Here is a 21,017-nt window from a genome sequence, read left to right on the forward strand (position 1 = left end):
TGTTGCTCGAAAGGTACATGTGTACATCAAATTGGGGTGGGTATTACCTGGTAACTCAGAATTAAGAGGTAATTGTTCAAATTGTGGGGGCTCTGCTGTTCAAGAAGGCTAGGTTGTGCTAATGGATCTCTAATAGAGAGAATCCAGGTATACCAATGGGTACTTATTCACCTTAAGTGGTGGAGCGATTTCATGAGAATTGGTTAAACAAATGTATTGTAAAGACCCACTATGATAGCAAGATTATAGCCTTATCCCTAGTAGCAGGTGGAGCCAAATGGCTCAAGTATGTTTTTATGGCAGTGGGCTGTTATGGCCAAGACCGGTTCCCTCAGTAATTTTATATAGTGACTGCCAAAAAACTACTTTAGCCAAGGCCAAATGTAAGACCTTAAATGGCAAAAGGGGCATGATTGCCTCAGGCATAAGTTGGTAAAGCAGATGAGGGACAATAACACTCGACTTTGTAAAGGCGAAGAGGAGTCTGCAAATCCTCTGGTAAAGCCACATAAAGTGGTGTATAAGGCATCGGAAAGGAATGGGGTTAAAGCCCGAGGCATTAACCATTAGTGATGGACACCCAACCTATGTGAAAGGAGATCCCTGGAATTAGGTTCAATGGGTACTAACAAGTCACCAGATGGTATGTTAACACTATCACTCCCACTTCTAGATGCAAAATATTAGAAGATAATATTCACTGCAAATGCGGTAGGATGAGTTTGAGACTCTTAATCAGTTTATAACCTGAATTGGGTGGTGTGTTACTTGCGGTGCACACTTGATAACTGACCTAAGTGAATGTGGAGGTGAGGCCGCTTCCTATGAGAATTTAACGGATAAATCTCTAGAACATTCATGAGAACCAAGAGAGGAACAAGGCCAAAATGTTCCAATACTGTGAATGAATCACTAAGGAATCGAAGGTAGGGTGTGGGTAACAGGTTAGCCAGTTACACCTATGAGGAAAGGTTGAAGGAGTCTAACTCTACCTGTACTCGGTAACGTAATCTGTTTATCCTAAATATCGGTTGAAGTCCAAAAGATGCCGGTATGAATCCACTCTATTTTTCTAATGTGCTCAGATGCTTCCGTTTTCAAATTGTAACTGTATTTTGAATCTTGTGGGGGATTGTTGGAAATTTTAAAGAATTTGAAAAGCCAAAAGTGATTTTTGCCTTGTCTTTAAAATTTAGAGGAAAAGATTCAAATTTGGTTTCCCTCTTATTTCAAAAGCTAGTGACTTTTGAGTGTTTTTTTAAATGAAAAGATTCTTTTTAATGCCCAAAACGGTTTCCATTTTACCCCATTAATTGCTAAATGGTTATGATAATAACACCTATTAAAGTTGCAAAACCGTTTCATCTCCAACGGCCATCTCCTTCTGTTCCTTCTGTGTCTGAGCACAGTTCTAAGGTGGTTCTGGGTGGACCAGTCAGCGAGTGCACGTGGACTGGAGCTAACTTTGGCTGTTTTATCTTGGAGCATCGGTTTGCGGATTCCGGTTGCACCGGTAGAGGGCGAATACGATTTTTAAGGAGAGTGACCAGTGGCACGACTCAGCCTTCTTCTTCTTAATCGGGTTTCCCATAAACGTTTTTCCATAAAAAGAGATAAGTGCAATCTGTTTTCCATGTTTTATTTCAATTATGGTTTAATTTACAATACATGGATTTTTGGCTTCGACTTGCACTGTTTTGAGGTCGAGTAACATGTTTTCGTTTCAAGTAACGTGTTTTGGGTTCAACTAAGCCATATATCATTCTTTCATTATTTGTTTATAAGATCTGTAGAAATCTGATCCGTCTATTTTATCCAACAGTCTTAAGAATCATATTTGGGCTTCTTAAGATATGGATTCTTTCCAACAGTTGTTCACGATCACAATAATCTAGTCTCTTAGTGAAGCTGACACATCTCACACATTAGTTTCTTCATCAGATGAAACCATCGTACTTCATTGCAATTTACCAAAGAGCTATCGTTTCCCATTCTTAAATTTTCTTTCCTACAAGATAGACATTTTTACAATGATTTGTGGCCCAACCCATGAGTGAAAAAACAACAAAAAATGGATGAAAATTATGACATTGGCTATTTTAGTTCAAGGTCAGTTGATTCCTCTCCATTTTTAATGGAGTCTCAAAGCCTTAATTTTCCTCTTCTTTTTTTAGCCTTTCTCCTTCTGAATTTTCCTCATTAGACAGCTTTGCAGACGTCTTTGTTTGATCTGTTGTACTTCATGTGGCTCTTCACAAGCTGCCCTGCTGCAAGAGCAGACATTAGAGATAACTCTCCCGCAAGAACAGACCCCGCAATAATGGTGGCCAGGAGCCTGGCATTAGCCCCTGGTGATTCTTTGCAAGCACCCTTCACACCAAGCAGATTCAAACAAGCCGATTGAGAAGGGAGTTGGGTCCCTCCTCCAACAGTACCCACTTCAATAGAAGGCATGGTGACAGAGATATGAAGATCCTTCCCATCATTAACAGCTTCCATCATGGTGATACAGTGAGAGCTCTCTATGTTCTGCGCAGGATCCTGACCGGTCGCAAGAAACACCGCAGACACAATATTACTAGCATGAGCATTGAATCACCCCAATGCTCCGGCCACCGCCGACCCCGCAAGATTCTTAAGCATATTCAGCTCTACCAAAGCAGCCACATTAGTTTTCAACACCTTCTTCACCACCTCCTCTTTAATAATTGCCTCACAAACAACTGATTTCCCACGCCCTTCAATCCAATTCACTGCCGCTGGCTTCTTATCAGAACAGAAATTACCAGAAATGCCAATTACATCCATGTCAGGGAAATCAGTCTGAAGAAAATCCAACACATTTTGCACTCCTTTAGAAACCATATTCATCCCCATAGCATCACCAGTACTGCAAGTAAATCTAATATAGAGATTCTTCCCAGCCATAGAGCATTGAATCCTCTGAAGCCTCGCGAATCTGCTAGATTTGTTAAAGGCGACCGCGATCGTCTCGAAATTGATGGGATCCTCCAAGAAGAACTTCAAATCAGCAGCCCTTTTGGCAGTCCCAAACCTCACAACAGGTGCTCTAGTCATTCCATCCTTCAAAAGCACACTCGTTGCCCCTCCAGAAGCATAAATTGCCTTACAACCCCTATTAGTACTAGCCACTAAGCAACCTTCTGTGGTGGCCATGGGGACTGAGAACTCCATCTCGTCCATCAGAAGTGGGCCCGCGATTCCCACAGGAATCTGAACGTACCCAACGGGCATCTCACAGCACTGGCCTAGAATTGTCTCGTAATCAAAACCCTCGAGAGGAAGTCCTTCGAGGGATCTCTGGGTCGTGATCTGGAGAGCCTCACGGCGAATGGAGGCTGCCCTTTTGCAGTCACCGAGCTTGGATTCTAGCGAGTAAGAAGGAATAGATCCGGACACAACCATGTCTACAATTTCAGCATCCTCACCCGAGATGGGTTCTTGTTTTGGGAGTACAGGAGTAAGAGAAGTAGTGGTGGGGGGAGTAGGAGACGGGCGTTGTTGGATAAAATCTTCTTCTTCGTCCCATGGGTCAGACGAAGAGGAGCGGGAGATGAAGGATACACCAAAAAAGGTGAGGAGGTATATGAAGGAGGCGAGGAGGGAGATTATGGCGACGAGTTCGGAGAAGGTGAGAAGATGGAGAGGGGTGGAGGTTCGGATTTTCTCTCTCCAACGGCCCATAAGGAAGTAAGCAGAGGCGAAGAAGAGAGGGAAGAAGAATTTGTCTGTAAGGCGGAGAGGGACTAGGAGTGCATCAGATGCTTGGATTTTGGTTGGTGAGGAAGGGAAATCTTCCTTTGATTCTGCAGAGAATGGTGTAGAGATTTTCATGGGGGTTTCCATTGCAGAATCTGTTGATTTTAATCTGAAATTCGGGGAGAGAGAGAGAGAGAGGCGTAAGAGACCGCTCACCGCCGATGCTGTTCGTTCTTTCTTCCCTATGTCGTATTTATATAGATCTTGGGGTCTTTGGTCTGCTCTTGATCCTTTAAATAATAATACTATACTGTATTTTTTTTGAGACTCGTTCTCAAATGTGGTCTTCTAAGTAGGCTGTAAGAGACTTCGTGGGAGCTTCCTTCACTTGGATGCTGAAGCTCAGTGGGTAGGATAGGTTGCACTCTACCCAAACAAAGTGGGTGTATCAGATCCATTTGATATTATGAGAAGAAGCTTGACTTTGACTAATGGGAGAAGTAAAATGATACATGCACTCCCTTTTCTGTCTTCTCACCTCTATGGGGTAAATGCCTGGAAGTAAAATGACTTATCAGAAGGCGTTGAATCCCCCCCCTCTCCCTAACCTTATCAAGCTTAATCTTGATCATTGCTCCATTTATTTTTTGACATATTTGTGAGATAGAAATTTAATTCAACTGGATCTATTATTTGAGAGTTTCACCTACTCTTATGCCCATGTTTGGCAACCATGAAATCTGGTACAAAACCCGAAAGTAATATTTTATTCAATATTAAATTTCGGTAATTTCGGCTGAAATTTCGGTAATTTTGGTGAAATATTAAAATAAAGAATTTTTGGGTCAAATTTCGGGAATACCAAAATTTCAGCCGAAATTCCGAGGTCGAAATAAATGAGCGTTTCGGTTTTTATGGGTTTTGGTGTCGGTCTCCAGTTAAAACCATGCTTATGACCATAGTTAGCAAAACTCCGCTTTAAACTACGGGTTTTTTTAAAAAAAATGTGTTTTATTGGTGTGCCATTTAAAACTCCGTTTAAAACTTTCAAAACGAATAAAACTCTGTTTGTTTTAGGCAAACATTTTCAACACGTTTAAAATGTGTTTTAAACACGTTTTTTTGGGCCAAAGTTCCAATTTTACCCCACCATATTTTGTAAATGATAAAATTCTAAACTCATTTTCTTGTGTTTCCAATTTTTTTTACTATATTTTTTGAACCAGTAGTGTATTAAACTCGAATTTTGCCGTTCTGTTTTTTTGGCGAGTTTTGCTAACTGTGTTTATGACTACTCTTTACACCACAAGGTGGTGGCCCAAGTAAGAGAAAGGGGCGAATATATCATTTCCTACGTAGAGGGACCCACAAGCGACAAAAACGGGTCGGGAGTTTAATGCCATGCACACCAGGACTAAAGACATACCATGTAAGAGCCTTTGAAAGCAATGACATGTAATTAAGCTTTGGCTCAGTCCCATACTTGAACCTAGATCTTGCATCACATATTAGGGGTGCAACTCTGGGGTTGGATCGCATTGAGGCCAACCCTAGCCCAACCTGAGATAGCAATACCAAAACCCTAACACGACACAACCCCAGCCTTGAGGGTTGAGGATGATCAACACTACCCCAATCTGCCCCTATATCTCTCAACTCGAACCCAACCCATCTAACCTGAAATCGAATCGGGTTTAGTCGGGTGGGTTCGGTTCACAAAGGGCCAAACAGAAAAAAAACAAAAAGCCATAACCCAATGAAAATCATGATAAAATTAGAGGACGGAAGTTGGGTTCGGGTTGGGTCATGTTGCCAAGGCCTCAACCCTAACCCAACCCGAAATTAAATCGAGTTGGTTTTTCCCAACCCTAACCTAACCTGACCCAAGGAAATGCCAACCCAACCCGAGCCAAAATCTGGTTCAACCCGTCAAGTTTGGGTTGAGTCCGTCCCAAGTTGCATCCCTATCACATATGAAAATAAGATTGTACATCCACAAATAGAACGATACACATGATTTCGTCTTTACGATGATCAAGAAGGAATATAGGAGGAATTTAAAAGGCAGACGTTGGATCATCAATCAGTGAGCACATTCTGACAAGTTCAAAAGAAGAAGAAGAAGACGAAGAAGATGATAGTTTGGCCTTCAGATTCATCTAATAACACAGGATGACAATACTTAAGGGACTATTTTGTCTCCTTGAGTAGAGAGCTATGGAATAGAATCTGGGATCCAAATCCCAATCTATTAATTTATGGATCTCCAACCCATCATAGAAAAACCCAATCAGGATTTAAATGTCATGAAAATACCTCTCATGAATAGACATGTATGAACGAAATATGTAGGGTACTTTCAAATATAGGCACGCTCCATTTTGATCTAGATGCTCCATCTGATCTTGTGACTACGTATGGGTCATGATGCGAAACAATTTTGGGCCAGAGAGACTATTCGGATCTAGCTGTTGTTCCCAAATCATGTCTATAATGTTTGGATAATTTATCTAGAAGACCGTTTGAGTCCATTGACACCCTCCTGGCTCTCTGATCGGACTATTTCAACTGTCCATACCGTGACCTCTACTGTGAATGGGCCACAATTAAAAGAAAAAAGAGGGAATAATACATAAACACCCTCTCAACTTTCGGACACATTCAACAATAACCCTATGTTTTCATGCGACACCCCTGTAGTTACAATTTGTATATGTTAAACCCCCTCCGTTGACGGACCGAAGACTCAATCTTACCCGGGTTAATATTTTCCAACCCCTATTTGTTTGTCTTCCCTTGAAAATAAAGTCAGTTTGAAGAAGCCTAACTATCTTCCCCCATCTAATCAGGTTATAATGAAACTGAATATGAACTCAGCGAACAACTGAGCTAAACACCATATTTTAATATAAGCCCAAATTGCTAACGTAGAATTGGATGTATAACCAACTTGCAATTTGGGTATACCCAAATGCACTTTCAGTGCATGTTTTGCAACCATGAAATTTTTTTCCATGGAATATTCATTGGCCGAACTGTGAAACCCTAGTTGTAGAGGAAAAAATGAACGTTGAAGTGTCTTCTTTTCGGTTTATAAGGATGGGCATTATGGTCATTTCCTCCTTGCCATCCACTCCGTCACGTTAAAAACACCCATTGTAACCACAAGGGTGTCGTTGATGACTTTGAAAACCTAGGGTTACTATTGAACGTGTCAGAAAGTTGAAGGAGTGTACTTGTATATTTTCCAAAAAAAAAAAAAAAAACCCTTCAACAAATAGCCAATCCTAATCGTTTGAATCAAGGCCTTGGCCTTCTAGTGAATATTTGTCTTCATGCCGAGGACTAGAGGAGGATTCCATTCTTTTCCTTTCCTTTTTTAAAAAAATATTGAAATTGGTCTTGAGAGTGACACTCCAACCTGAGCATATTACTGATTATTTGGGTACATTAAAAAATTGCATGATTCCATGTGGATTGCCTAATGATGATGATAAAAAATATTATTATTGTAGCATGCTTAAAACATTAGGCTAAAGAATATGGTGCCAGAGCCCAGAGGTCCCCATTTCCCGTACGATTGGCATTGTGAAAAATAGACTAGTCATTTATGATTACTTTACAAGAAAAACAACCTGTATTCTGTTTGAACATGATTCATAGGGTGTCAATGGAGCCGGCAATCTGATATAGATCCAAAGGATCCGAACGTTAATGGACGGGATTTGGGCACATCAGCTAGATCCGAACTGTACCCATTAGATCCATATCCTAAGGTCCAAAATTATTTGGAATCATGACCCATGTAGCCACAAAATCAGTTAGAGCATCCTAGGTCAGTAGATCTGAATGGAGATAGCCAATGTGTGAAGACGCCCTACATATTTTTGTTCATTTATGTTTATTTAAGAGAGATATTATTGTGAATTTAAAAACCTTACTGAAGATGACAAATAATATTTCATTTTCTCACTTTTGGTATCCATGGTGATCTCTCTCTCTCTCTCTCTCTCTCTCTCTCTCAATTAATTCTAAGCTCGAATTGTGAACTTAAAGTGTACTGACCGATCATGACCTAGACTCAGGAAGTATGCTCTGAAAAGTACACTAAAAAAGATCCTAACAAGGATCCAAACAGAGCCTGACCAAGATATATAGCTGGATCCGATTGGAAGTGAATTCATTAAGGGCCCGTTTGGATACCCCTTGGATTTGGATTTGGAGGTGAATTTGGATTTCCAAAATCCATGGATTTGAAATCAAGAATTTTAAAATTCACAAATTTATAAATAATTCCGTTTGGATGACCACGTATAGATTTGGATTTCAAATCTAAATTAATTTTTTTTTGTTTGGATGCTCTTTGGATTTTAATTTGAAATCTAACAAAGCCAAAAAGCCCTAAAATACTTGACATAGGGGCATTTCAGCCATTTGCCATGATCCAGAGGTATTCTAGTCATTTTACCCTATATGGGGGTATTTTGATCATTTTTTATGTCACAAAGGTGTTTTAGTTATTTTCCATGACTCAGGGTATTTGGTCATTTTCACCCGGTATAGGTGTATTCCGGTCATTTTGCATGACCCGGGGGTATTCTAGTCATTTTACCTAATATGGCGTATTTTTATCTCATGAGGGTATTTTTAGTCATTTTTCAAGAGCCATAGGTCATTTTAACTTCACATAGGGGTATTTCGATAATTTTCCATGATCTTGGGGTATTTTAGTTATTTTACCTTATATGAGGTTATTTTGATCATTTTTATGTCATAAGGGTATTTTAGTCATGTTGTACGACTCGGGGGTATTTTGTCATTTTTACCTGGTATAGGGGTATTTCTAGTCATTTTACCTAATATAGCGTATTTTTATCTCATGATGATATTTTTAGTCATTTTAATCATTTTTTATGAGCCATGGGTTATTTTTACTTGATTTAGGGGTATTTTAGTAATTTTTCATGATACTGGGGTATTCTAGTCATTTCATCTCGTATGAGGTTATTTTGATCATTTTTATATCATAAGGGTAGTTTAGTCATTTGAACGACTTAAGGGTATTTTGTCATTTTTACCTAGTATAGGGGTATTTCGGTCATTTTGCCTGACTCGGGGTTTTCTAGTCATTTTGCCTAATACGATGTATTTTGATCAGTTTTTAATGTCATGTGGGTACTTAGGTCATTTAACACTTTTCTGATATATTTTGGTCATTTTAACCCCTTACGGGTGAGATTTAGATTTATAAATAACCTCTCGCATAATGGATTTATAAATCCAAAAAATTACACTAACTTGAGGAATTTGTAAATCTTGTGGATTTCACTCAAATCCAAGTCCAGATGCCATAAAGGCTTGCCAAACGCCGAATTTGGATTTAAAAATTCAAATTCACCTCCAAATCTAAATCCAAGGGATATCCAAACGGGCCCTAACATCCCTAATAATTCAAGCAAAAAGTAGACAAGGGAACCATGACCTAGCAGCTAATAATTAGGCATTAATCCATCTCCTCGTTCAGTTACTCCCGCGTCTATCCCTCTCCCACCCATCATCATCATTGGGAAAGCTAATTTTCTAGGAAAAAAATTCATGGTAGCCAAACATGTCCTAAGGTGCCAGCCCTGTTTGAATTGCAAGAAAAATATTTTTGTTGGGAAAAATGTTCTTATGAATTTTTTTTTTCTCTTTCTACCATTTAGAGGGAAATGATATGATTGTGGTTAATTTAGAGGGATGTTATCATAAATTGAAAGTCCCTCTTAAGTTAAAAATGAATAGGTTTAGTTCAAGTCATCTATTTTTAGTGAAAAAGTAAGAAAATTTAGAAATATTTTTCCTTTCCAAACTTGAAAATCCCTGCAATCCAAATGAGGCCTACAGGCACATACCATGAATTTCTTTTCCTGGAATATCAGCTTACCCAATGGTGAGAGGGGCTGGGAGAGGGATAGATACGAGAGGGATTGAGTGAGGAGATGGTAAGAAAAGCCTGGAAAACAAGGAAACAAAAAACTCTATCCAAAATATGACCAACTTTTTTCTTATTTTCTAGACACTTCTCACCCTCTACTCATTTGTGCCCTCTCAAGTCTCTCCTTCTCTAACTTGCACGACCCCTCTCTGACTACTGGGAGAAACTAATTCATCATGGAAAACAATTCATGGTTTCCAAACATGGCCTTAGGGATTATTTCGATGCAAGAAAAAAAATTATTGGAATTTTCTATGGAAAATAAATTTCTAATCTTTGGTAAACGCATTTTCATGGAAAGTTTGTTAATCCAAAATTGAAAATTTCCCTGTTTACAAGGAAAACTACAAACTACTAGTCTACTACTTGACCCTAGATTTCTTTTCCATGAAATCTTATTTTCCATGAATTTTTCTCAAAATTTCCTCTATACAAACACCACTTTAAAGCATGATAAAATATTGGGTGGCCCACCAAGCGATAGAGCGCATTCAATTTATGATGTAAAGTACATGATGGACCACACACAAAAACCCTTGTTTTTCTTTTCTCTTCTCCCTACTCTCTTATTTTTTGACCTTTTTCAGTACACACGTGAAACTCTTCTCCCTACTCTCTTCCATTAATGCCATTCCCAAGAGACATAAATCTGAGAGTCCTTATGGGCTTTCCTCAAGAGACAGCTTTGGACATGTCTTTACTGGATCTGTTAGACATTAAACATGTATAACTCTCTAGGTACCAAGAACGTCTCAAAAAAATTGAAGTAGATGGAAATAGTCCTCGTGATTTTTCTCATAGATGACGAAATATGAAAGGCACACAATTAAATAAGGGACCTACTTTGGTAGTATTGGGGCCTTCCTCGAAAATTACTCACGCCTTTTAGCTGAGTTCAAACGCTCAAAAAAAAAAAAAACAGGGACTCGGCCCAGAAAGTGAGTTGGGTTCGGTCAACTCGACTTAAGATGTTCTGAACTTAAAAATAGAGGGGCATTTCGAGTCACATGATAGCCTAAAAACTTTATGGGTTTTGCTAACTGAGTGCCCTAAGGGCACTTAGGGCACTTGTTAAGGGGCATTTAATTGCCCTTGGGATCATGATTTTACAGTACATAATTTGATAATAAAATCTCAAAAGATTTGTAAAAATCTCAAATTATGTGTAAAGTCATGATCCCAGGGGCAATTAAATGCCCCTTATCAACTAACAAGTGCCCTTGGGGCACTCATTAGCAAAACCCAATTTGACACAATTTCATTCCAAGTCGGGTTGACTCGGCCACGAATTCCGAGTCAACTCATCTAATTTTAGCAGCATATTCAGAATTCTTCTCTTTCTTTATGTGGTGGCTACTCAATTCCATCTTTTTGACTATCCTAAATTTCCTAGCAAGTCCTTACAAGTCACAATCTTATTGGCTGTGACATTTGAATGCCATTATTGAAAAAGAAATAAAAGTGTTCCAACTGACTTTAAATTGGAATTTATGTTTTTAAATTCCTTTGGCCTCTGCTGAGAAATTAAGTCCAAGAGAGAAAAAATAGTCATACAAGTAGGGCTGCAAGTCTGCAACTCGAGCCGGGTTTTACCCGACCCGCATCGACCCGACCTGAAAATAGCCTGGGCTGGGTTCAGGTTTCATGGGTTTCAGGTCAAGCCGGGTTGAGCATTCAAAAGCCCGCATGAATCTCGGGTCGAGCCGGGTTTGAAGGGGCCCGACCCGAGTTACGTAAGTTATAGTATGTACATTTTTTTCTATTGTTAGTTAAAAGTTAAAAGTGAAAACCCACGCACCCACTGTTATTGTATGTGAGTGTAATTTCTGCTTCTATGAGTTGAGTTGATTCAAGTGTTTGATTCAGCATTGTTTGATTGTAATTACAACATTGTTTGATTCAAGTGTAATGTGAGTGTAATTACATCATTGTTTGATTCAAGTGTACTGTGAGTGTAATTTCTACTTCTATGAGTTGAGTTGCCTTGCCAAATAAGAATTTTCCTTAAAAAATTGCATCAACGTGAAAAAACCCGACCCGCCCGACCCGAGTTGCAGCCCTACATACAAGTTGGCAATGAACAATATGTTCATGTGATGATTTTATTGGCTGATGGAAAAGACAAACTTCATTGAAACTGTGGAATTCAAACGTGCATTCAATCTGGCTGTCCACCCACTTGGGGTTTCTCTTAATTTCTTTCAGCTACTTAATTTGTTGGGATCCTCATTTTCTATGAAAAGATAATGGGAGGGAGAGGAGTGTGCTTCTTTCAGCTACTTAGTTTCTTGGTCGCACTGGGCGGCCATATTTTGTTTGCTTCTCTTGGTCAGAATAGGCAACTATATTCTACTAAATATCATTCAATAGAACTCTGTTAAACGTGCCACACGGAGAGAGAGAGAGAGATAGAGAGAGAGAGAGAGAGAGAGAGAGCAGGTGCACGGTGATTTCAGAAGAGGCCCAATACGACAAGCAATCATGCAGAGGAGATAGAAAAATAATTAATGAAAGAAAATGGTTTTCTACAAAAAAAAGAGGGAGATTATTTTTCGCCCCCCTTTAGGATAATGCGCCCCACCCCAACATGAATTGTGCGCAGACTTTTAACTATTTCTTGACGCCAAATCACTTTAACAGGGGGGCGCATTATCCTACATAGGGGCCAAATAATCATCTTCCAAAAAAATAGACCCCTAAGAAGTGGGTTTTTTTTTCAAGAAAGTGCAGCTATGAACACGATGTATGACTGTTAGAATTCTATTGAAATATTAGAGAGAAGCCGTCAGTCCTGACGGATCCAAATTGGTCCTGCCGGCCTTTCCATAGAAAGATAATGAAAGAAAATGGTTTTCTACCAAAAAAAAAAAAGGACCTTTGAGAGGTGGGGATTTTTTTTCAAGAAAGGCCAGCTATGAATATGATATACGAGATTATGAGTGTTTGAATTCTATTGAGATATTATAGAGACAAGTCGGTAGTGGCCCATTTCAGCCCGATGGAGCCAAATCGGTCATGCCCACCTTTAAATAGAAAGATAATGAAAGAAAATGGTTTTCTACACCAAAAAAAAAAAAAAAAAAACTCTTTAAGAAGTGGGGATTTTTTTTCCCCAAGAAAGTCTAGCTATGAACACTAAATATGGGTGCTAAAATACCATTAAAATAATATATACAAGCCGGGCCCATTTCAGCCCAATGGAGCCATATATCAGTCCGGCCTGCACGCCTAAAACCAGCTTTAATCAACCTTAAATTCAGTTGGAATAAGTCGAATCACCAGACTTATGAAGCTTTTATAATGAAATCATTGCTTCTAATTTAAAATGAAAATTCTAAAAAAAAAAAAGTTTTTCTTTAAGGCTCCTTCCTAAATTACACTTATTGGGGCCCACTTCAGCCTTGTTTACATGATCATATGGGTTGATCCGCACCGAGATCATAAGCTTCCTCGATGCCGTTGAGAACATAGGTCCTTCGATCCATCATGTCTCTTTTAGGGTCCACCAAGAAAAGTTAAACGGTTGAGTTGCATCGAGGAAGCTAATGATCTCGGTGCGGATCAACCCATATGATCATATGGGTTGATCCTCAACCCGAATACCGACCAGAGTTGCATCCCTAATTTTTGTAGTCCTTTATCTTGTATTAAGCTTGTCTGTTCTTCCGTATAGGACCAAGATCATGTGAGTCACCTCATTATTCTCCAAATCCATTTTTTGATTTATTTCATCTATTCTTTCTACACAACCTTCTCTATTATTCAAGATTAGTGATTTGCTAGGCAATTACGCATGAAGTCATTTTGCGGCTCACTTTTGCAGGAGGGAACAACCACCTATGAATTAATTAATGAATAAGACATGAGCTTGTAGCTGTTCTCTCCTGCAAAAGTGAGCCCCAAAGTGCTTTTCCGAGAAATTGCCTAGCAAATCCCTTAAAATGATGTTATTTTTCTTAAATTTATGTACACACAACATGTGTATCCAAATAAAGGAATATTTATATGTAAACTTGCAAGTTTTGAAACATACTAAAGTCCTAAAGTATTTATTATTCACCTGGTGGGTGAGCTGTTCATAATCATATAATATAAATCTTATAATACAAAGTCACGTACAAAACGATTATAATACAAAGTCACGAACAAAACGATTATAATACAAAGTCACGTACAAAACGACATAGAGGCATTATGTAATGAATAATCTCTTGATAAGTGGGTTTGGGTTAGGTAATCCTAATATTATAGAAAACGATTTGGATACATCCTAAAGCATCTTAGCTTATGAATATGCTTTGGGAAAATTAAATAAAGTCCACATACATCGGTATTATACATCTATGATATTTTCTTTTCATTTTCTCCTAACATGACACTTGCTACTACTGTCATCATTAGGGCTGCAACAGGGTCGGGTTGGGTCGGGTTTTTCAAAACCCTAGCCCAATCCTGGAACCCATTATCTCGGCCCTGACCTGCCCTGACCCTGAGTCAGGGCCGAAAAACCTCAACCCATTGCCTGCCCTACAAGGTTCAGTGCTGGCCCTGATTGGGCAGGGCTGACACTTGCTACTACTGTCATCATGTAAGCTTTGTTAAAAAATAACTTCCATACATGCACGTTAGTCGTATGGTATATAAAAAAATTCTAATAATTTTCTCTCCACCTCTCTCTTTCTCTCTCACGAGAGAGACACACACAAATACAATACACACACGGACATACATACATACATACATACATAGGGATTTGCAAGGCAATTTTGCAGAAAGCCATTTTGTGGCTCAACTTTGGAAGAGAGACTGGCTCACTTTTAAGCATATTTTGTCTTATTCATTTAATTCATCCCAGGTGGATGTTCGCTAGTGAAAAAATGAGCCCTGACTTGGCTTTCATAAATTTATAATTTTATATCTGTTTCCTAAAGTTTTTAAGGATTTTTGCCAATTAATCTTTGCTTTGCAAAATTATTGGTTAACGATCCTTACAAACTTCATATTTGCAACTAGGCTCTGCTTTTAGAAATTATTGACGTAACATCCTAAAAGCAACTCGCATTTTTTAAATAATTTAGTGGGGAACACATGATTGGATGATTTAAACTATTCATTTATTAGACCCCAACTTAAATATGCGGTGACCAGAAAATCAACCCCATAGAATGATCCTAACCGTCCGATCTAATTACGGATGAGAAACGTCTATAGATCAGAGGGTTGGATCATCCTATGGAAATTATTTCAGGTGCATAACCTCGTTAATGACCCAACAGATGAATGGTTCTGATGATCCAACCACGTGGGCCCCACTACACTTATAAAAACATACATGCCATACGTGGGGACACCATATGGTATCTCATGCTCCGTGTAGATTATTGTTTCAGAGAAGCGTATCTTGTCATTTCACAATTGAGGAAATATTTTTCTTCCTATAATGACAAATGGAAAACTAAATGGGCACAGTGTTTCTAGTCGGTCCGGCCAAACAAAAACACAGTGGGCCCACATTGTTTGGTTGATCCAAAGCATTCATTTGATGGGCCCTCACATAGATAGGATGTCGCCCCAAAAATCAACTCCATAGGATCATTCCAACCCTTCGCACACCCTATCTATGTGAGGGTCCAGCAAATGAATGGCTTGCATCACCCAAACAATGTGGGCCCCCACTTGTTTTTTGCCGAGTTAAATTTAATTTAATCTCAACACAAACGTCTAGTTTTGTATTTGCTTCGAGGATATGATATAATCGCCCTCTATTCTTCCCCAGCCCACCCCCCTGTACTGTAAAATGAGTAATCATAAATAAACTAGATGATTGTAGCTCGGGAAGAAAGGGGTCCGAATTGATCACTTCCGTTGTTTCAAATAGAAAACCGCTAGTTTTAATTTTCCAAGGGGAAGGGTTCCAAGAAGCAACGTAACGCCCACTCTACAAGATTACATTTGACTATACTAGTAAAAGAAAATTAGTATTTTAAATGCAGAGCTTCATCTATAAGTAGAGCATTGTGAGGGAAGACAAAATCAGTATCAGCCTCAAGCCTTCTGTCCTTTCTTCCCTCTCTTCTCTTCTACAAATTCTCTTCAATCTTTTGCTAGATTGAGAGAAAAGTAGAGAGTAGATTGAGGTAGAGATCAAGAAGAATCAATCATGGAGGCCCCAATGAAATTCTCCAAATCCTCTTTCACAGAATCAAAGGAAGATTTCCCTTCCTCACCAACAAAAATCCAAGCCTCTGATGCACTCCTAATCCCTCTCCGCCTCACAGACAAATTCTTCTTCCCTCTCTTCTTCGCCTCTGCCTACTTCCTTATGGGCCGTTGGAGAGAAAAAATCCGAACCTCCACCCCTCTCCATGTCCTCACCTTATCAGAACTCGCCGCCATAATCTCTCTCCTTGCCTCCTTCATCTACCTCCTCACCTTTTTTGGTGTATCCTTCATCTCCCGTTCCTCTTCGTCTGACCCATGGGATGAAGAAGAAGATTTAATCCAACAACACCCATCTTCTACTCCCCCCACCACTGCTTCTCTTACTCCTGTACTCCCAAAACAAGAACCCATCTCGGGCGAGGATGCTGAAATTGTAGCCATGGTTGTGTCCGGATCTATTCCTTCTTACTCACTCGAATCCAAGCTCGGAGACTGTAAAAGAGCAGCCTCTATTCGCCGTGAGGCTCTCCAGATGACGACCCAGAGATCCCTCGAAGGGCTTCCTCTAGAGGGTTTTGATTACGAGACAATTCTAGGCCAGTGCTGCGAGATGCCTGTTGGGTACATTCAGATTCCGGTGGGAGTTGTGGGCCCACTTTTGATGAATGGGATGGAGTTCTCAGTCCCCATGGCGACTACAGAAGGGACCTTAGTGGCTAGTACTAATAGGGGTTGTAAGGCAATTTTTGCTTCTGGAGGGGCAACTAGTGTGCTTTTGAAAGATGGAATGACTAGAGCACCTGTTGTGAGGTTTGGGACTGCCAAAAGGGCTGCTGATTTGAAGTTCTTCTTGGAGGATCCCATCAATTTCGAGACGATCGCGGTCGCCTTTAACAAATCTAGTAGATTCGGGAGGCTTCAGAGGATTCAATGCTCTATGGCTGGGAAGAATCTCTATATTAGATTTACTTGCAGTACTGGTGATGCTATGGGCATGAATATGGTCTCTAAAGGAGTGCAAAATGTGTTGGATTTTCTTCAGACTGATTTCCCTGACATGGATGTAATTAGCATTTCTGGTAACTTCTGTTCTGATAAGAAACCCGCCGCAGTGAATTGGATTGAAGGGCGTGGGAAATCAGTTGTTTGTGAGGCGATTATTAAGGAGGAGGTTGTGAAGAAGGTGTTGAAAACTAATGTGGCTGCATTGGTAGAGCTGAATATGCTTAAGAATCTCGCGGGTTCGGCGGTGGCGGGAGCATTGGGGGGATTCAATGCTCATGCTAGTAATATTGTGTCGGCGGTGTTTCTTGCCACCGGTCAGGATCCGGCGCAGAACATAGAGAGCTCTCACTGTATCACAATGATGGAAGCTGTTAATGATGGGAAGGATCTTCATATCTCTGTGACCATGCCTTCTATTGAAGTGGGTACCGTTGGAGGTGGGACCCAACTCCCTTCTCAATCGGCTTGTTTGAATCTGCTTGGTGTGAAGGGTGCTTGCAAAGAATCACCAGGGGCTAATGCCAGGCTCTTGGCCACCATTATTGCGGGGTCTGTTCTCGCGGGAGAGTTATCTCTCATGTCTGCTCTTGCAGCAGGGCAGCTTGTGAAGAGCCACATGAAATACAACAGATCAAACAAGGATGTGTGCAAAGCTGTCTAATGGGAAAAATTCAGAAGGAGAAAGACCCACCAAAAAAATAAATAAATAAAAGGGAGCAACCAACCAATTGGAATCTCCACAGGTTCATGAACTCAGTCTTGTTGGAGATTTTCTTCAAGGGGGAAACATCCATTTCAGGCGAGTGATATCTCAGTTGGGTCAAGGGTTAATTTGTTTCCATTTCCTGTTCTTCTATTTGTCAGTATATAAGCGTAGTGTGATGATCATAATGTAAATAAATTGGGTGTGGCCTAAGATTGTTGAGATTGAATGAAGTGAATTTCTGTAAGAAACGATCTTGTTCAAAATCTCTTGTACACCTCCTTTCTTTCTATAATTTTCTTGCAAGTCTCCCATGGTCACAAGCCCTGTGTAGTAATTGCTTCATGCTTTTTATTTTTTGCATTCCACACAATTGGGTCTTTTCTTCTGCATCTACTTTGTTTTTGCACTCGTTTTCTATCTAGAAATGGGAATGGGAAGGGAGGTATTTCTGTACGTGTTCCATTCCTCATGGTGAATAAAAAAGGTTTTTACCCATTGTCAGAAAAAAAATATGCACAGAAAAGATGAATAAAATGATTTTCAACAAATGAATTCATTAAAAGAAGAGGTAATAGAGGGAAATCCTGTCAAGAATATAAATGACCCACCCACAGTCATTTGCCGAGGCACCAAACAGGTTGGAACATAAATCTGATAATTGGGACTGCTTTTTGAGTGAGCCAGCACAAGACTGAGCAGAATTTACTGTGAAAAAATGTGGGTTCCGTGAACATACATAGAGGGAGTAATCATGCAAAAAAAAAAAAAAAACCCTGAAAACAATCTGCCCACTCGCGGCTCATCTTGCTCCATCCCGACCCCTCCTAAGTATCAAACCTCTATTCAAAAGGTTGCCAATCTATGGGACAGTATCTGTTCTTGGAGCACCCTCTTTGCAATTGTCAAAAGTCCTCTCACTAAAACCAAACTGTAACACCTTGAGCCTCCCTCTTTGCAATTGTCAAAAGTCCTCTCACTAAAACCAAACTGTAACACCTTGAGCTAGAAGTGCGCTTGGCAGGTGAGCAACAAATCATTCTCACTGAAGAAGAGTCTCATGCAGATTGGATGACTGTTTGTAGAGCTATTACTGGGAAAGAGAGCTAGTTTCTCTTCTCTTAAAGCTTCTCTCAAACCCAAATGAAATCTAAAAGGGTGGTTGGTGATATTTGTTCTCCCTAGAGATTCTTCCTCTTCAAACTTGGCTATGAAGAAGACTGCCCCAATGTCCTAGAAATGAATTCTCATTTCTTCAAGGGTAGTGCAATTGTGATTGGAAGCTGGACTTCAAACATTGCTATGGAAAGGATGTGTTTTTTGTTAGACCAAGCGGTTGAAAACAATGGATCTACTAATAAAAACAGTGCAAAAATATAAAATTATACTGACTTGAATGGAAGATGGATTAATAACGATCTTGATTGCGATACTGCCGTACGTTCTTGAACGCCCACCTTAAAGTATTATTCGGCCCAACTCCAGTGCAAGGATCACATGACCGAACCACCTCCAGGAACAACAGGAGAATGTATTGTTGTAATGCACCACTCAACAATCCTATAAGGCAAGCTCTCCATTAAATACTTTCTACTTTTCTTGAGGCTCTTGAGTAGTCTCCTTTTCATTTTTTTTTGGATGCTAGAACGAGGGCTCTATTTATAGAGTTCAAATAGCAACCCAAAGGTCTCATTGGAAAACCAAGGGACTCCTTGAAGAGATACACCCATTTAATGTGACAATTAATGGATTCATAGAATTCTAGATGACTCTTCGTAGATTCAAAGTCTACTACGAGTCATACATGAATCTCTAATTAATCCCAAGAGTCATCACTAATGGGGGCACTCAAAACCAAGAGTCACCATTAATGGCTAATCCAAAGGTTCATGGAATGTGAAGAGTTGCTCACAAAGAGTCAAAGCTTTCATGAACCTATTAATGTGAGCCATTACATAGATTCATCGCTACAACTCATTCACTTATCCATGACTATGAAAAGTAACCATTAAAGCCTCATTAATTTATTTTGATAATTTGAAACTAATTAATTGGAACAAAATCCAACAATCTCCCACAAGTTTCAAACTTATCAACCAAGTATTAGAGAGCACTAGTCACATTGTGCATAATGAAAATGTCCGAAAACTTGAATTTTCAAATAGATTATCTGAATTGTAGTGTAAGTACATGTTGAAATTAGCCTTGAACTAGCACCTTTATACTTTTCAGTAATCACACATGACTAGATCCAGAGTCTGTGTGCATAGTGGACCAAGCTTTGAACTATCACACTACTCACAAACTTGCCTTAAACAAATAGCAAACACACAGTGCTCGTCCTAGTTCTACGAGGGCTCTAGGAGTTTGCCAGCTCCATAGAAGACACATAGTCTCCACCCTAACATAGGTGTGTCCTTTAGTGTGTTCCTGTCCAACACCCCGTACCCGAAGTACTTCGGACCACATTAAGGCTTAAAAGCCAACCTCTTTACTATGACAGGTTTCTGTGTGGGCTATAGCAATCTTTCAGACTACATAGAAGATGGCAAATCTCCACCCACACATAGGTGAGCTCCTTAGAGTATACAAAATACTCAAAACTCATTAAGGCACTAATGCCATCCTCAACTCATTCATGTTTCTGCATGGGCTCTAGCAATCTTCCATCCTCAAACTACATAAGAGGTGATATCCCATACAAGGTGAATCCCTCAGGACATGCACCTGCCAGGCATCATGCACGCAAAGTGCTTTGGGCTCATTAAGGCTTACAACCATCATCTACTCCGACAGGTTAAGTGCACTAACACAGGAATGGTCTCAAACAATTTATATTAAAGTGCACCAAAATAAATCCATTCGTATTTCATTCTTTGAACCATGAACTATATTTGATGGTAGACTAAGCTTTGAACCACTAATATAGTTTAATGGTAGATACAAATACAAATAGATTACCGAGGCATGAGACCCATTCCGACAAGTAAGAAACTATTTTTGCAACAAATGCATATAGTCCTTTTTGCAACACATGCAATTAGACCCTTATGCAACACATGCACTTAGTCCTTTGTGCAACACATGCACATAATATGATTTGCAACACATGCAAACAATCTACTTTGCAACAAATACAAGCAACCATGAATCAGTCTATTTGTGCTTTATTCTTTGAACCATGAATGCCATAATTTGGTAGACAAGTCTTTGAACCATAAATGACATTACAATGGTAGATATAAGCACAAATGACAATTCTCAAATGAAATGACCATAATTCAAATGCAAATAACCATACCTCAAATGGACATAAGTCCCATTCTGGAGGATGTCTGCAGGACCAACTTCCTTTTCAGACCTTTTGTCATAGGATCAGCAACATTCTCTAATAATCGAACATTGATCACTGCAATGATTCATCGACTCATCAAATTAGATAGATAGATG

At 39.6% G+C, this 21,017-nt stretch overlaps 1 protein-coding gene and 1 pseudogene across 1 annotated transcript; one reads left to right on the forward strand and one right to left on the reverse strand.

Annotated features, from left to right (window-relative positions):
• Nucleotides 1–1,984: 1,984 nt before the first annotated feature.
• On the reverse strand, nucleotides 1,985–4,161 carry LOC143846172 (3-hydroxy-3-methylglutaryl-coenzyme A reductase 1-like; annotated as a pseudogene).
• Nucleotides 4,162–15,711: 11,550 nt separating this feature from the next.
• On the forward strand, nucleotides 15,712–17,876 carry LOC143893092 (3-hydroxy-3-methylglutaryl-coenzyme A reductase 1-like). Its single transcript, XM_077398046.1, has one exon. It carries the CDS (start codon nucleotides 15,858–15,860, stop codon nucleotides 17,523–17,525), a length of 1,668 nt encoding a protein of 555 aa, XP_077254161.1. The 5' UTR covers nucleotides 15,712–15,857; the 3' UTR covers nucleotides 17,526–17,876.
• Nucleotides 17,877–21,017: the final 3,141 nt, after the last annotated feature.

The sequence above is a fragment of the Tasmannia lanceolata genome, unplaced genomic scaffold (genome assembly GCF_043159265.1).
Source record: "Tasmannia lanceolata isolate RefF3 unplaced genomic scaffold, GAP_Taslan_0.1 ptg000015l, whole genome shotgun sequence".
Taxonomy (NCBI): Eukaryota; Viridiplantae; Streptophyta; class Magnoliopsida; order Canellales; family Winteraceae; genus Tasmannia; species Tasmannia lanceolata.

Bases quoted from the DNA above. Each gene is read 5' to 3' on its own strand.
- LOC143893092 (XM_077398046.1), top strand. From the start codon at position 15,858: ATGGAGGCCCCAATGAAATTCTCCAAATCCTCTTTCACAGAATCAAAG.